Raw genomic sequence first — 18,276 nt, forward strand, 5'->3', positions numbered from 1 at the left:
CTGAAGAGGATGTAGGATGACAGTCAGGAGGTGTGGCCGCCTTATATACTGTGGGCCTGCGTGCGCATTCAGGTAGTCTTTAGAATGGTTTGAATCGTGATTGTTAAAGTCAGGGCATTGGAAATGGCTCATTGGGTAATACAGTCATATGACTTGTAATGTAATATTAGTCCAGGGCGGAAGAAGAGGGCAACTACAGTACAGGGAAACAAATCATAACCAAATATGTGATGAATATAGGTCCATAAAATTCACAAATATATAGTACGGTAATAATAGGGGAAGTTTCATTAAATGTACGATTATGGTATACATTAAAGTACTAATATTCTTTGACTAATTTGTATTATATGATTAAGAAGATAATCAGTGCAATCACATGGTGGACATGTCACAAATCCTCCAAAAAAAAAGAAAGGTTATAAAGTTGAAATATATGTAAGTGAATTTATGTTTGCATGTTTTTATTTGATTGTATTTGCTTGAGATGAAATGTGTTTGTTCTGTCCTTGATGTGTGTTTTTTGGTGTATATCTGTTATGTATGTGTTTCTTGGCTGTGTTTTGGCACCACCTTGTGGTGGCTGGTTGACACTGCTGCTTGCTAGTGGTTTATTGGATTCCTGTTGCTAGGAGAACGAACTTATTTGTTTCCGAGTGCGCTCCACGTGTAGCTTAGATTGTTTTCATGAACGGACATCTGCTCTCCATGGGCTGTGCTTCGTGTTTCCCGCTGGTTCACGCATCGTCTGGGAGTGTTATTGTCCGACTTAATGGAAATATGTTGTATGCAAATGTTTGTGTTTGTAGGAATGCAGTGAGTATTCCCTGCGGCTAAGCTACTAGCGGCTAGGCTGGTTAGCCTCTCAGTTTGTGTACCGTAGCTCATTGTGTGAAGTATTCTGTTATATTTTAGCTCGTCAGTCGGGCAGTCAATAATAAACTGTTATGTCTGTATTGTCTTTACAGTTTCACCAAGTAAAGAGACTTCAGTAAAACTGACAACTGCGCTGGAGTTTTCTTTAAAATGGTTTAACTGGATGGATAGCTAGCTCAGTGCTAGTGAGACCCTTAAAGTGAAAAGACGGCATTACAGCCAGCTCCGGGGACGGAGACAGGCTTCCTACGGAGCGACACCAAGAGCTAAGTGGCTAACTCAGTGCATATGTCCAGCCTTCACGTCAGCTTATTTCTTCATCCACGTTATTAAATTCACAACCCAGCCATTATGGAAGAAAATGACAACATGGATAAAATAAGTGTAAATGCACACTCTGTGCACACACGTGCGTCGCGCTCATCATCCAGCTCAAAGGCTAATTTAGCACTGGCTATGGCTATGGCAAGGGCTGAAGCAGCACAGGCTAGAAAATCACACTCTAAGCAGGAAATTGAGCTAAAAGTTGAGCAAGCACGCATTCAAGCTTCTCTTGATGCATTACAGGAAGAAAAAGAGAAAGATGCTGCCATAGCTGAAGTAAAAATGTTGCAGGCTGGTTTACTAGAGCTTGATGTTGAAGAGGCCAGCAGAAGATCTAATCTAGTGTCTCAACACTTTAAGTACCTGGGCACCGCTGCTTATGTGAAAGAGCAAACCAGCAGCATAGGTGGATCACCTAGCAAAATTATTGACATTGTTGCCCCCATAGGCCCACACCTAAATGAACCACCACAACATAGTAAAGGAGAGGATGTTAAGCCTAAACAGTCCTACTCACTTAAAGGCCTTGCTCAAACAAAAGCTGCTGTTTTTACCCAAACTACGCCTCAACACACACTAACGGCTCCTCGACCTGGTACACCAGCATGGCCGTGGACTCTCAATAAGCAGTCTCCATTATCTGCTTATCAGCCTAACCAAGGTACGCCCTATGAAGCCAGTTACCCCAACCCTCAAACCATTAACGATCTGGCTAAATATCTTGCCCGCAGTAACTTAGTGACATCAGGTCCCACAACATTCAACGATCAACCAATGAATTATTGGGCTTGGAAAACGTCCTTCCTAAGTGCTAATGCTGGTCTGGATCTGTCTGTTGTAGAAGAACTCGACCTGCTCTGTAAATATCTGGAAAAAGAGTCATCAGATCAGGCGAGGAGAATCAAGGCCGTCAACATCAGACACCCCGATGCTGGACTAACGATGGCCTGTGAGAGGCTTGAGAAAATATACGGCTCACCTGAGGTTATTGAACAGGCTCTCTTTGACAAGCTGGAAAGCTTCCCCAAACTGACCAACAAAGACCCAAAACGACTCAGAGAGTTAGCAGACCTGCTGCTAGAGCTTGAGGCTGCTAAGGTCTATCATATTTGGATACTTCCAGAGGGGTTAAGCCCATCATCGAAAAACTTCCATACAACATCCAAGAAAAGTGGATATCCTATGGTTCAAGATACAAACGTGATCATCATGTCAGTTTCCCACCTTTCTCTGTCTTTGCAGACTTTGTTCGTATAGAGGCAAAAGCTCGTACTGATCCCAGCTTCAACCTCTCCACGACAGTTAAAATGGAGAAAAATAGTACGTGGGAGAAATCCACGAAGATGCCTGTATCTGTTCACAAGACACAAGTGTCGTCGACTGACAGATATGAAAGCAGAGAGGAGAAGCTGACAGACCCAAACAACCATTGTCCTCTACATAATAAACCACACCCTCTGAGGAACTGCAGAAGCTTTAGAGAAAAGAGTCTAGAGGAGCGCAAACAGCTCTTAAAGGAACATTCCTTCTGCTTCCGGTGCCGCTCCTCTACTGGTCATCTCGCCAGAAACTGCACGGCTGAGGTGAAATGTATAGAATGTGGGAGCACGGGTCATGTGTCAGCACTACACCCAGGACCAGCAGCCTGGAAACCTAAGCCCTCTCCTCCCTCTTCAGAGGACTGCGGGGAGGAAGACAAAGCAGACTATCAGGTCACATCAAGGTGCACACAAGTGTGTGGTGAAGGTGTTAGCGCACGAGCATGCTCAAAAATATGCCTTGTAAGTGTGTATCCAGCTGGTCGCCCGGAGGAGGCCAAGAAAATGTACGCAATACTGGACGAGCAGAGTAATCGTTCCTTGGCACGCTCTGAGTTCTTCAATGTTTTCAAAATCACAGGGCCTTCCTTCCCTTACACACTGAAAACATGCGCTGGATTAACTCAGACAACAGGGAGAAGAGCTAGTGGGTTCACAGTGGAATCAGCAGACAAAAAGTTAAGCTTTCCTTTGCCTACACTTTTAGAGTGCAACCAAGTTCCCAACAACCGCTCCGAAGTCCCTACGCCAAATGCAGCTCATCACCATGCTCAGCTGAAGTGCATCGCCGACGAAATACCACCTCTCGATCTTAATGCTGACATACTCCTCTTGCTGGGCAGAGACATTCTCAGGTTCCACAAGGTCCGTGAGCAGATAAGTGGTCCAGACAACGCACTGTTCGCCCAAAGGCTGGACCGGGGATGGGTTGTCGTTGGTGACGTGTGTCTAGCAGGTGCTCACAAACCACTAGAGGTGAACAGTTACAAGACGTCTATCTTAGAGAATGGTCGTACTAGCCATCTGCAGCCATGCAACAACCAAATCAAGGTAAGAGAAATCTTCAATCAAGCCCCTGACTACACACATCATTCAGCACTGACCTCTAAGTTCAGCACAGCAACACATGATGCAGACAGTCTGGGTCAAACCATCTTCACGCGAACTGCCAACGACCACAAACTAGCACCATCCGTAGAAGATACAAAGTTTCTTAAGATCATGGAAGCAGAGTTTCATCAAGACAGCTCGAATAGCTGGGTGGGACCACTACCTTTCCGGCTACTAAGACATAGGCTGCCTAACAATAGGAAACAAGCACAAGATCGTCTTAACTCATTGAGACGCACGCTGGAAAAACGGCCACAGATGAAAGCACATTTTCTAGAGTTCATGGCAAACATGATCGGCAAAAGACACGCAGAGACCGCACCGCCCGTGAAACCAGCACAAGAGTGCTGGTATCTGCCGCTGTTTGGTGTGTATCATCCCAAAAAGCTAGATAAGATTTGTGTGGTCTTTGACTCCAGTGCACAATTTGAAGGAGTGTCACTCAAGGAGGTTCTGCTCACAGGCCCTGACCTGAATAACGGCTTGGTTGGGCTGCTAATGAGGTTCAGGAAGGAACAAGTGGCTATCACTGCTGACATAGAACACATGTTCCACTGCTTTGTTGTAAAAGAGGACCACAGAGACTTTCTGCGCTTCCTCTGGTACAGAAACAACGACCCCACCAGCGATATAGTGGAGTACAGGATGCGGGTCCACCTCTTCGGGAACAGTCCCTCTCCAGCTGTGGCCATTTATGGTCTACGGAGAGCAGCTAAAGAAGCAGAGACCAACTATGGCAGTGACGCAAGAAGCCTTGTTGACCCTGAGTTTTACGTCGATGACGTCCTGAAGTCCTTCAACACCGAAGAAGAAGCCATCAGTGTACTCGGCCGAGCGCAGAAAATGCTTGCAGCCTCTAATATCAGGTTGCACAAAGTCACATCAAACCGCCCAAGAGTCATCAAAGCATTCCCACCTGAGGATCGTTCCAAGGATGTTGGAAACCTAGACCTCTTTTCCGATGAGCTTCCTACCCAACAAAGCCTCGGTCTGTCCTGGAACATGTGCACAGATGCATTCAAGTTTTCAGATTGCAAATGACCAGAAGCCGTTTACTCGCAGAGGAGTGCTGTCTGCAGTTAACAGTCTGTACGACCCCCTTGGGTTCATTGCACCAGTAACAGTACGCGGGAAACAAATACTCTGAAAGCTCACCGTGCAAGCAGACGACTGGGATGCGCCACTCCCCAAAGACATGGAGCTCGAATGGACTACATGGAAGGAGTCTCTACAAGACTTACAAGAACTCCATATACCACACCTGTATGCACCCTTTTCTACTGCAGGTGCTAAAACAAGAGAACTCTGTGTTTTCGGAGACGCTTCAGTGACAGCAATCGCAGTAGTGGCCTATATCAAGATGACCAGCCATGAAGGCCAAACCAAGGTAGGCTTCATCTTTGGGAAGACAAAGTTGGCTCCCCAGCCCGGACACACTATTCCAAGACTTGAACTGTGTGCGGCTGTGCTCGCAGTAGAGATCGCCGAGTTGATAGTTGCAGAGATAGATGTAGCATTCGACAACCTCACATATTACACAGACAGCAAAGTTATGCTAGGCTACATCCACAACCAGTCGAGGAGATTTTATGTCTTCGTGCACAACAGGGTCCAACGCATTCATCAGTCACCATGTCTTGGCCAGTGGAAATACGTGCGTACGGACCTCAATCCAGCAGACATCGGGTCCAGATCTGTGTCGCCAGCACTCCTAAACAGTACAACGTGGCTCACAGGACCAGCCTTTCTCAAGGATGCATCCATGCATCCTCCTAAGTTGGAAGAGACTTATGACCTCATCAACCCTGTTCTTGACTCTGAGGTTCGTCCTGAAGTGACAACAAGTCTGACATGTGTCACCAGAGATGTGGTACACCCTCAACGATTCGAACGCTTTTCAAAGTACATCACTCTTGTCACAGCAGTAGCACGCTTGATCCATGTAGCTCGCTCTTTCTCCTGTTCTGTTAACGGCAAGTGTCATAGGTGGCACATCTGCCATCCAACAGAGGAAGAGCTGATAAAGGCCAAGGTGTGCATCGTGAAGAGTGTCCAGTACGAGAGTTATGCAGAGGAGCTCAAATGTTTGAGATCAGGATCTAACATTGCTTCGTCTAGCAGCTTGTGGAAGTTGCATCCTGTAGTGGGGGAGGACGGACTCCTAAGAATAGGAGGCCGCATACATCACTCAAGTCTGAGCTCAGACGAAGCTCACCCCATAATCATTCCCGGCCAACACCATCTGGCAACGCTGCTGGTCCATCACCATCACCAGGCAGTGAAGCACCAAGGAAAGCACTTCACCGAAGGAGCTGTCCGAGCTGCAGGGTTCTGGTTGGTAGGAGCAAAGCGCAGTATCAGCAGTGTGCTCTTCAAATGTGTAAAGTGCCGGAAGCTGAGAGGAAAGACAGAACATCAACAGATGTCGGCACTACCAGCCGAACGACTGCAAGTAGCACCTCCTTTCACCTATGTAGGTGTCGACGTTTTTGGGCCATGGGAAGTTGCATCACAACGCACAAGAGGAGGACATTCAAACTCAAAAAGATGGGCAGTGATGTTCTCATGTATGTGTACAAGGGCAGTACATATCAAAGTCATTGAAACAATGAGTGCCGGCAGCTTCATTAATGCCTTAAGGAGATTCTTCGCTATCAGGGGCCCAGCAAAACAAATACGGTCTGACTGCGGCACTAACTTCGTCGGCGCTTCTCGAGAGTTGCAAATGAAGACTACAGATCCCAGTGGCAACAACGTGGAGAAGTACCTGAGCACGCAGAACTGCACATGGGTGTTCAACCCGCCACATGCGTCCCACATGGGTGGGGCATGAGAACGGATGATTGGCATCGCTCGTCGCATTCTTGACTATCTGCTGCTCGAACAGAAGAAGTCTTCTTTGAAGTATGAAGTTCTGGTTACGCTCATGGCTGAGGTGACAGCAGTCATCCATGCTAGATCTCTCATTCCAGTATCTTCAGATCCAGAGTCACCTCTCATCCTCACCCCAGCAATGCTCCTGACCCTCAAAACAGGCTCTACACCACCTCCTCCAGGTAACTTTGAAGAGGCAGACCTCTTTAAAGAGCAGTGGAAGCAAGTTCAGAGCCTGGCGGACACCTTTTGGAGTAGATGGAGAAAATAATATCTCAAGACTCTGCAGTTTCGTCACAAGTGGCAGTCTAAGAGGTCAAACGTTCAAGAGGGGGACATTGTTCTCCTGAAAGACAATCAGGCTCAGAGAAACGAATGGCCTATGGCCACCATCACAAAGATATTCCCAGGAAGGGATGGACTGGTTCGTAAGATCGAGGTAGAGATCTCCAAGGACAATACCAAAAGGATATTTTCTCGTCCTGTTACAGAAGTGGTCCTGCTTCTGTCTCCAAAGACTTATTCTTGTTGATTGATCTGGGGTTTAAAAACCCCAGGCGGGGAGTGTTCTGTCCTTGATGTGTGTTTTTTGGTGTATATCTGTTATGTATGTGTTTCTTGGCTGTGTTTTGGCACCACCTTTTGGTGGCTGGTTGACACTGCTGCTTGCTAGTGGTTTATTGGATTCCTGTTGCTAGGAGAACGAACTTGTTTGTTTCCGAGTGCGCTCCACGTGTAGCTTAGATTGTTTTCATGAACGGACATCTGCTCTCCATGGGCTGTGCTTCGTGTTTCCCGCTGGTTCACGCATCGTCTGTGAGTGTTATTGTCCGACTTAATGGAAATATGTCGTATGCAAATGTTAATGTTTGTTGGAATGCAGTGAGTATTCCTTGCTGCTAAGCTACTAGCGGCTAGGCTGGTTAGCCTCTCAGTTTGTGCACCGTAGCTCATTGTGTGAAGTATTCTGTTATATTTTAGCTCGTTAGTCAGGCAGTCAATAATAAACTGTTATGTCTGTATTGTCTTTACAGTTTCACCAAGTAAAGAGACTTCAGTAAAACTGACAACTGCGCTGGAGTTTTCTTTCAAATGGTTTAACTGGATGGATAGCTAGCTCAGTGCTAGTGAGACCCTTACAGTGTTGTTTTATGTTGACTTACACAATCCATCCAGGGACTACGGATGAAAAATAGCCTCTTGGCTAACTCTGGCACATTTACAGAAATGTTAATTAATGTGCACTGTCCCTGTTAAATAAATACAAAATAAAAAGGGGTGCAAAAGTAAGTAAATGCCTGATTAGAGAAGGATACAATTCCAGCAACAGTGCAGCGGCATCACTTTTCATCCATCATAGCATTTAAAAATACAATCAATATTGATGACATGCTTAAACTGCCAGTATCTAAGATGATATTTTTAGTTGAGAGTGAGGAGTACAAGCTGTAGTGGCCGTGAGCATCCAGGAGAAATGTTTCCAACTGTTCCACGGCTGTCAGTTAGTTACTTGACATTCAAGCAGCATTCTAGTAGAATTGCCTTATTAGCATTACATCAACGATGGGCATCACATCAAAGGTAAATAATCTGCACCATTAAGGAGTGTCTTGATTTATTTTCAGATGAGGAAAATGGTGTTGGATGTACCGGATAACATGGAAATTAGGAACAGGGGTTTAGGGATTCATAATATGTTGATTACTTTTTCAACCTAAAATGAATACAGTTAAATGTTATAGTCCATACAGTAATTGGAGCAAGATGAAATTTGTTTCAAATAACTGCTACCTCGATACCTGAATGTTAATTATGTTATATGTGCAAGGTATCACATCTGCAACACATATGGATACTATGAAACATATTCTGTAACATATTTTTAAGTCATCTCATAAATGGCTCATTTCAACCTGGTCCACACATCCAGTGTGAATGCTGTTATTACAGTAATAAGGGCCACTAAATAAGCGTTTATCATAGGACTAGGTTCTTGATTATGGTATAATACTTAAAAGTAAAGAGTTAAATTAAACATACTCTCCATAGCATCCAAACATAGTTAGGCAGGAGAAGAGACAGCTCTCTCTGATTATCTCTTTAGAGTGCTTGGGCTCAAGGAGCTTTTACATAGGCTTGACTGGCAGGGCCTTGGTGCCCTGCCCTCTCACAAGCATTTGATCATCAAAAAGTCCCCTCAACGCCACGGCACAAAAAGCCCTCCATGATTTCCACTCGCCTCTCCATTTTCTGGATGCTGTCTCTGCAAGGTTCCGGCTCTTTAATACTAATCCATGTAGCAAACTAGGTATAATGAATAGCAAGGTTAGGTTACACAAGTAGATCATTATGCTCAAGTGTTGACTGTGACTAACACACGTGAGTGTGTATATTCCAAAAACTGGATCAATTAATACATCTGATGTGATTTAACGCAACAACGATCGCGTCATAACCCAAAACCCCGATAGAGAAAAGTGGCTATTAAATGTAGAAACCGATTATAACGCCACAACAAGGATCTTACCTTCACACAAAATAACTTTTGCACATTTTTGAATTGTTTCCTGGCCTTTATGTAGGCCGTGTGACATGTGTAATTTTCTCTCCTGTATTCCTGGCGGAGTTGTTCTTGGTTCGCCACGACGCCTACCGCGGCCCCCCTTCACGACGGCCCATTCCGGCCTGCCCCCACCCCCGGTGGGGATGCCCTCACCCTCGTTAGGGCCCCTACCCTCTCCTGTGGCCCCCCTTTCGTCGGCCCGTTCCATGGCCCGGCCCTCACCTGCGACCCCACCCTCCTCGGCCCCTGTGGTGCTTCATCCCGAACGCGAGGATTTTTTTGCCATGTTTGAATTCTGGGGGGGCTTGTGTGGTGACCACCATACACTGGGTTACATAATTCATACATGGAACTACAGTTGGGGGTATTGTTCCCACACGGACATGTTATGTGTGGTCTATATATACAGTATTATGTGCCCTCCTGGCTTCTCTCTCTTCTTCCCGGACTGCAACCGGACAACATGACCTTAGCTACTCTCAAATAAAGTACCCTTTTTGCACCTTCATTGCACCGCCTCCGAATCCCTATCTCTCGGCACTACAATAGCACTTTAAAATTGACCTCGTTTTTCCTGTGACAAGAGGCCCTTTGTTTGCAGGAACGGTGGTTTGTTGTCTAAAAACTGATAATGAGGTATGTGCGTCGTTTTTTTAGAAAAACTGATTTACTGTCATTTTGTTTTTCCTCTGCCATTGGTTTGCTGTAGCCTTCTTTAACCTCAGTGTTTTGACATCTTACTCTCTTTTTTCATCCCCATGTTTCCCCCTTGGTGGGCATTTTCTGTGGCATACTGTAAGTGAGAGCTTGAGTGTGAGCAAGAGAACAGCACGAGCAAGGAAATGCATTGCCCCACTTGTGGTGAATGAATATTAAAGCTTGCAAGCAAACCCCCATATTTATACACACAACATGAGTAGTACATAGTGAGTAAAGTTAATTCACTGCACCAAATGTGTTAGGTTCACTGTAACCTATTTTCTGTTCTCAACTATCAAGTGTTTAATAGTTAGCTCCCAGGCTTAGTACAATAAGTAAAAGTGATTTATGAAGTAGTGCGGTACTTGCGTTTTGGGTTTCATTCATAACCTGAATCAATAATTAATTATACAAAGGAAACTTCCAAGCCTTATTACCTTCTTAGACTTTGGTTAAAGAGTGATGTTTACTTTTCAAAGCATAAAAACACTTGTGTGGGAATCCCATTCAGATTTCAGATTTCTTCTGTAACATTTCTGATATTAAAACCTAAAAGTCCTGTTTTGAGGTTAATATGTTTTTTCGATGTATTTGTTCCTTTTATGTGCTTTCTGATTTACTGCATTGTCTAACGTTGTGTAGCAGCTATAACCTTGGGTGATGAAATCTGAGTTTTGCTCTACTCTCTCCTTTAACACTAGCCATCGCCATGGGTTCAACAAGGATTGTGTTGAACTGAATAAATCATTTTGCATATGCATCCTCAGTGAGCTGTACAGTGTTGACATAGTGTACATAATACAAACAAGCCTGGAACATTAGAGAGCTCTCTCATGTGGAGCACCAATAAAATTGCCTTAGGTGGAGATAGATTCCTCTTGTCTTTGAGATGCAAAAAGTTAGCTTGAACAGGTTGGTTTTCCAGAATACAAGATTTGTAGGTAGCAATATAAATTATGTTAAAGTTTATTGGACAACAAAACATGCACTTTTCTACTCACACACTGTCGTATGTGTTCATTGTATAATGTTGTGAATGTGTGTTACTTAGCATATATATGCCCATGCTACAGGGTATTGTGGAAACATATCAAACCTGCTGTGATTCGTGTTTAAGAAGACACTATAACACTTTAAATATAACATTTTCCTGAATTGAAATGTATTGGTTCAGTACAGCACAAGTCAACACTACTGAAAATACTTAATACCTAAAAGAGAAGGTCATACTTTTAACCTATGATTTTAACCCCTTAGCCGGGGTCCAATCATTTTTTTTTTACTTTAGCTTGTTGCGTGAATTTAATTAGATTGTTGTGATTTTAGTCACTGAACCAGTTAACACACTAGCAACAGAACAGAGCATTGTTGACAGCTGCAACTGAGCCATTTCCTTTTTTGGCAACTTTAACATTTGTATCATTACGCTGGGTGCCAATTTGGCACAGCCTATCAGATCTCATACCACCCTAGACAAAGCACTATACCTGTGTTTGAGTCCTAGTAAAATCCTTAAACGGACCACCCATCATCTGAACTCTGAGGAAAATGGCTACTCTTACATCATAAGGACCTTTGATTAAACTAACTTACAGTTTATTTCTCTAAGCTGTAACCATGGTGGATCATTTTCCATTTTGAAAGAAAAATACAGGACTTCAGCCCTCTTAAATACATGTATTGATCACTTAATATATACATTTCCCATCTATAAAATCACTGCCATCAATTACATTTTAGTTAACATGTTTTAATGACCTACATTTGGATTATCTATTTCTGTGAAACAGATGACAACAGAACCATAGTTTATCAGAGTTACTATTTGCTTATCAAGTATCTAAATAAAACAGGAAGTACTTCCCTTGCGGCTTTTGCAATTGAAAAACAACCCCAGAGAAGCCTGGTCGCTCGGAGCCACAATAATGTATCACCAAATGTTTGTAAGCCAATACTTCCATTAATTCTCCCAGCAACATTAACATCTCCCTTGCTGACTTAAGCAGAAAAGCATTAGTCCCTGGCAGGAGGATTTCTCAGTGACTCTCTTTTCCCCCTCGTTCACTGTGATCGGCTATGTGTGCATTTACATAGTAAGCGTTTGTGATTATGTGAGTAATGTGAACTTTGGTGTTGGTGCCCCAGAGAGAACTCCTGACAATAACAGAAAGCAACGAAAAACGAGGTGCTCGAGGTGGGGCTGGCCGTGGTTTACCACAAGTGACATGACAATACCTTAATGCTACCTTGGGGGCTAGGGTAACAAACATGGAGAGGGTGTTATGCAAAGTCAATAGAGCATAGCCCTGTTTTACAGGTCGGATTAGATAACTGTGGTGCTTCAGTTGACTGGCAGATTCAATTTGCCTGACCGTATTGCAGACGAGAGCTGTATGAAGAATAAGGGTGCGGAGCAGGTGAGAAGTGACTACATTTGGGGAAATATTGCGGTGATGCCCATAATGCACTGCAGCTGGTGAAGACAAGTTGAAGGCGATAAAACCATTGTGAAAAACACAACTTCATTATCGTAAAAAAACAACACTCATTATTCAGTTTCTTGGAACAATATTAGTGCGTATAACCCTAATGCTTTTAAGGCATTATGCTCTGTAGTCACTGGCTTGAGGCCAATTGTTCCTTCCAGTAAACACACTGGCATGTAATGACATGGATTAAATATATTCCTTAAAAGCGAAATGTTGATTTTGAATAACAAATGTCGTTGCCTGCTACCGGACAATGTCACTGTATTGTTTTGCTCGATGAATCTGCCGTCCTTAAGTTAAATTAGCCGCAGTGTTTACATGCATGCCCACACAAAACAATGAAGAGGTAATCAAATGATTACAAAGTCTGTCTCACCCCCCTGAGAGTGATCAAGAGGAGACTTGAAGGTGTCCTTACAGGAGAAGGGAAGAGAAAACATTTGCCTCTTGACCAATACATTTTGTTTTATACATGAATATAAAGCAGCACAGCACAACAACGGACTGAGTTTTAAATCTGCAATTCTTGATTGTGTTGTTACTTCTTCCAACATTATGAGCACTGAATTAATCAAGTAAACAATCCACACTTGTGCTATGTCTGAGCTATGAGGAAGGCAGCAGGGCTGGGGAGTCCAGAGGATACAGCCAAGTGACTCTGGTGTCTTAAATGTCTTAACAAATATTGGATCTATTGATATTGAATTTGTTTAAGGCATTTATGATCCTTTACAGGATTAAGTGTAATAACCTTTTGAGAGCCATTATCAGGTCACATTTTATTTGTACAATACATTAAAAAAATTGCAAAGCTTGTGATATTACAATTAGCCTCAACTGTGTTTAGCGCTACTTAGAAAACAAAAGCACCCTAAACATGGTAAATATTACAGAATGCTTGCCTTGTGATTATTTAACTCAGGAAATAGTGTGGCTGTAGATAGTTCAAGTCATGTTTCCTAAGCTCTTACTGAGAAAGGAAGTGTCTTGAAATGTGTTCAGTCAAAGATAATTGTTAGGTTTTCCAGTAAAACGTCTTCAAACCTTTCTACACCGTCTGAAAGTATGTATGAATTTCTGAAAAAAAGATTATGGCACACACAGTCGACATTCAACAACTTGATTGTAGAACTGAGTTGGCTCTGGTAACAGCAGTATCGGCAGTGAGTAGAGTACCACATGCCTTCCTTTCAATTATATTAATAACCTATTGTACATCATTATAGTATAAATGTAAATACATCCACACTGCACTGCAACTTATTTCTCCAGGCAATGCCTGAGGTGGTGTCCAGTCATTTAAAAGAATCCAGGAAAAAAAAACACGGGTAACCAAACAGATCATTATGGACAGATACAGGGTAAAAGGTCTGTTGGTGCCCAGGGCATGCCCTGTGGCAAAGACTGAATGTAATTGTCTCGTTCTGAATTGAGCAATCTGAACTTTGACATGTGAGATGAAGAAAAAATAGTTAAGGTCTAGGGCAACACAGTTTAGTGCGGTGAACCCCCAAAAAATACACTTTTTAGCCAAAGATGACATGTAAACTGGGCGTTGGTTTATTGATATGAAGAAGCCATGAAACATTAGTAGGCAACAAGCAAAACATCATTGCAGGAATGACGCTATAGCAGATATGTGAATGCTTTGTTAAAAGTCACCCTAATCACATTTGAATCAATCTATTATAGACTGATGTTTGATATTGTGGGAGACACGGCTAAGGCTAATCATTGCCGAGCTAAATGTGGGCCAGAGGATATCAAATGTCAAGACATGCAGAATCCCAATAGGCATGCATTATGCAGCCATCTGTATCTGTACATTAATCTAATGGAATGACATACAGGACGTCTGCGAAGGAGACATTTAATGCCTTGTCAAAACATTACCCCTGTGACTGTTCTCCCTAACTTTGACAGACTACCTTGTCAAGGCATGGAGCGTTTTATGTCTCCCATCTGCCTCGTCCTGCTGACAGGCGGCTGAGTCAGATGGTCCGGCTGAGAATGGATGCATAGCGCTAGACTCAAAAACACACATTCACTGACCCATTTACCTGTTATTTGTTCCCTTACACAATTAACAGCTGATGTGATGTATCACTTTTGTTCATTATCAATCTCTTTACTTCCAAATTCTGTCATGAAACTATGAGTGTAGGGCTATGGTCACAGTCTTTATCAATTCAAAGCTTCAAGAGGAATGACAAATTAGTTGGTGGCTTCATATAAAAAGGAGAACTATGAGACAACTTGTTTTCTATAGCTGCTGAGCTATAAACACTGGTATGACACATCATGATCTGTGCTGAGAAGATGGGTTGGACATTTTTGAAGCATGCCTTAATATACTATTAAAAAGCCTATGTGTGTTGAGAGAGTTATTGGTTGCGGTACTCACTCCTCCTGTCTGCCGGCGTAACTGCAGTTTAAACCTACAAATGCTGTGAGAATGCTGTGAGTGCAATTATATTTCATAATGCAACACACTCTCACTCCCTGATAGTCCAATAGCGACGCTTGGTCAGGGTCCTTTGGCGTGCAGTTGGGACGCGCCGAGGCTCCTTCAGCTTCATAAACGGACGCAAAGAGCTTTCAACTGATTGCAATGTATTCCCATCGGCGACGGTATTTGACGCTCATGGAAGCACCGCATCCGTCCATGTCGTCGGCAGTTAAAGGCAATATTAGCGTCCATTCCCATTTTACACCCGGAAGTAAGTATTCTCCTTACTGTCGATTGATTTTACAGTGATTGTCACTACCCGATCAGCAACCCTGCCCGATCTGCACTGCGCATGTGTGAGATGGTCCGCCATATTGGACAACTACATACGGCAACTCAAATAGGACATTTGACGTCTAGACGGCTGCCCAATTTGCATTGTGCATGCGCGAGTCATAAACGTCTCAAATATCTATACAAAAATATTATTGTTGAACATAATTCTCCTTATGTGACAGGGTGACTCTAAATCAATGCAGCATTGTACTGTATCACAACACTGGACAAGCAGGTCAAACCTTTTCAATTTGGATTTTAGGAGTTTCCTTATTTTTTTTATAATTATTTAATTGAAAATTCAGCATTTTCATTTTTGAAAAGGCTTTTGAAAGTCTGTTTTCAATAGATTCCATTTTATATGGCCAATTCTAACAAATCCATGTATTACTACTCTGAACGAGTAAGACACATCTCGTTAATGTGTATTTGGCCGTTTTTTCTACATTATTTTTATATTATATTTGTATCTATTTAATTGAAAAAATTGCAATTTTTCATTTAAACATTTCAGATTGAATGTACTACTGAACTGTACAGACTTGCAGTTCAGACATTAAAATGAAGAGGAGTTATGTTAGTTGTTCATACTACAATCCTATCTTAGGTCCACCGATCTAAAAGAAGGGGACAAATCCCACAGTACAACTTAAATACGTTTAAAACATTATAGTATTGGATGGATTGGCATGGAATTTAGACAGTATGCCGCTGCACTGGGTAAATTGTAATGTATTTGTTTTTTCAGAAAAAAAGGATGATAGTGATCATGATGATTATTATGTTCAGAGGGATACCACAGGAGCACCTGTTATCAGATGAACACCTCCACTATAAATTTCACTGTAATTTTATATATTAGTATCGCAGCTGAACCACTTCAGGAGGATAGCAGATTTAGGTACGAAATTGAGAAAATAGCAGGCCTTTACTATGCTGCATGTCACGGGAACATTATCTCCGCAACTAAGTTTAAAATATGAATTTGATTTGTAGCGATGAATGTCTGGCCATCTATGGTAAGTAGGAGATAATGCCAGAGGCACATGGGAAGGCTGAAGGACAGGAGCTCTCAGGACTGTCAACCTCAGAGCAAAGGCGGGTACACTGAGATGTTGAGCTAATGAAATCTCTCTCCTTGCTGTTTTCTGCCTCTGATCTTCTCCTCATCCTTCCACACACTTCACTCGCATCCCTTATTTCCTTTCCTCTGTGTCTTATCCTCCTCATTCACTATCTCCTTCTATCTCTTTCTCTCGTAGCTTTGTTTTTTTCCATAAGCCTTTCTATTTCACCTTCTTATCCTCCTCCTTCTGTATCTGTCCTGTCTCCCCACCATCAGCTTTGTATTGTAGCTGCCAGGAAATGAGAAAGGCACTCAATTACTGTGCTCATTGAATCATTAATGTCAAGGTTGTGGTGTGTTCTGATGGCCAACAGGCAACACACAGTGTGCTTAGCAGCAAATATTCTGCTATATGTCCCAACAAGACAGACACGGTTTGATACGAGTCTCACTGATAACAAAGGCTTGGATGGAAATCATGGCGGACAAAATGATAGGGGCAGTATTAATGATGGACCTGGCTGGCCCTGTATAGACAAAGATAGCATGATTTGGGCTCCTAACAGAAGCAACAGGAACATATCAGATGAGAGAATGGTCTGGCAGAGAGACTCATTACAATGTAACCTTGTAAACCTGCCCTTCTGTGGACATGACGGAGCTTTTATACTACTTAAACACACATGGAGGATTATCTGATGATCACATGAGGTGGTGTGTGTACAAGGAGCTGATGGTTTGTAATGCAGTAATCAGGGTGAAAAAGGTGAATACAATATACATTTCATGGCGTAGAAATGTAGAGCTTTATTTGCTGTATGCATGGTGTGCTATTCTCTGACTTGTGTTCATTTTTATACTATTTCTTTGTGATCTAATGTAAATTAAATTGTATTATGTAGTCTGCTAAGAACACATACAATAAGTTGAATGTATTAGTAGATTTTTAGGTGATATTTTGTGGTCTTAGAAACAAACCCAAGTTAACTTTTGTCTATATGTGACTCTAAATTGTTCCTCCTCTTCGCAAATGTAATTATTTTCAGTTTTAAACGTTTTCCCTGGACCATTATGGATCAGAACATTATGCATTGTTTGCAGATCAGTAGGGAACTAATCCTACTCTTTTTATAACTGATTTACAGAGCGTTTCCACAATTATTCTCTTTACATTTGTCATTGTTAATATATTTATATCACAACAAATCCAAATGACTGCCTTGATCTCATGTACAGGGGCTGTTCATAGGGACGACTCATCAGCCGACTCTGCAATTCCACTCAGATCAGAACAGAGAGTTTTTGCTTCCCAGAAGGCAGTTGTTTTCAGCAAAAGACTGTGTTTGATGTAGCTATTGGTGTTTGATGTAGCTATTTCCAGAGACATACCCCTCTTAGATTGAAAGTGTCAACATATTTTTTTATCAAGCCTACTGCTGCTCCAAGTCCAGTTTTGCTGTATTCAATGGGATGTTCTAATGCTGCCCTAAACACAGTGCATGCATGTTGTGCTCTTACTGTTAATATCCTTCTTCAACATATTAACTCCTATACAGATGTGATTCTATTTATGTCAGTTGTGTTTGGCACACACTCACTAAAATATAGTGCACAGTGTGCTCACATGAGATTATGAACCACCTGTGCCAACAGAGAGCATTTCCATTTCAGTAATAGAGTGAACAACAGTCTTTATACGTATATGTTGGCTTGCAACACTCTTACTTACCACTATTGTGACGCAGGCACAACTCTGATTTTTTTCCGCCTACAGATATAAGGAGAGGATAAAAGGGCCCAGGTCTGCCCCTTTGTCTCACCAAGTGTCTCTGAAAGAGAATGCTCTAAATTCAGAGCCAACTCCCTGAGCTTTCATATAATTTATAAATCTTAAAAGAGTATAAGCCTTCTAGGGAAGCCTTCACATAATTGGTTGCGCGCTCATGGTATTGTTGTCCAATAATACTCATCGGCATCACTCCTCAAAAACCGGTCAAAATTAAAATCCCCAAATCAAAATGCTTTCAGATCCACTAACAAAGCATGACATATATGGTAACCCATATTCTTCCCTATAGGTATTCTGAAGCAATGATTCAATTGGTGACAAACTGATTAAAAAGGGTGTCACATACATAACTTGCTGTTTTGTGTGGGTGTATCATGGCCAC

The 18,276-nt window shown here is 42.5% G+C and overlaps 1 protein-coding gene across 1 annotated transcript; it reads left to right on the forward strand.

Annotated features, from left to right (window-relative positions):
- Window positions 1-4,776: 4,776 nt before the first annotated feature.
- On the forward strand, window positions 4,777-10,080 carry LOC307038392 (uncharacterized protein). Its single transcript, XM_079679777.1, has 2 exons — window positions 4,777-7,319; window positions 9,130-10,080. Exon 1 carries the CDS (start codon window positions 4,825-4,827, stop codon window positions 6,460-6,462), a length of 1,638 nt encoding a protein of 545 aa, XP_079535903.1. The 5' UTR covers window positions 4,777-4,824; the 3' UTR covers window positions 6,463-7,319; window positions 9,130-10,080.
- The last annotated feature ends 8,196 nt before the right edge of the window (window positions 10,081-18,276 follow it).

The sequence above is a fragment of the Notothenia rossii genome (assembly GCF_949606895.1).
Source record: "Notothenia rossii genome assembly, chromosome: 5".
In the NCBI taxonomy this organism is placed as follows: Eukaryota; Metazoa; Chordata; class Actinopteri; order Perciformes; family Nototheniidae; genus Notothenia; species Notothenia rossii.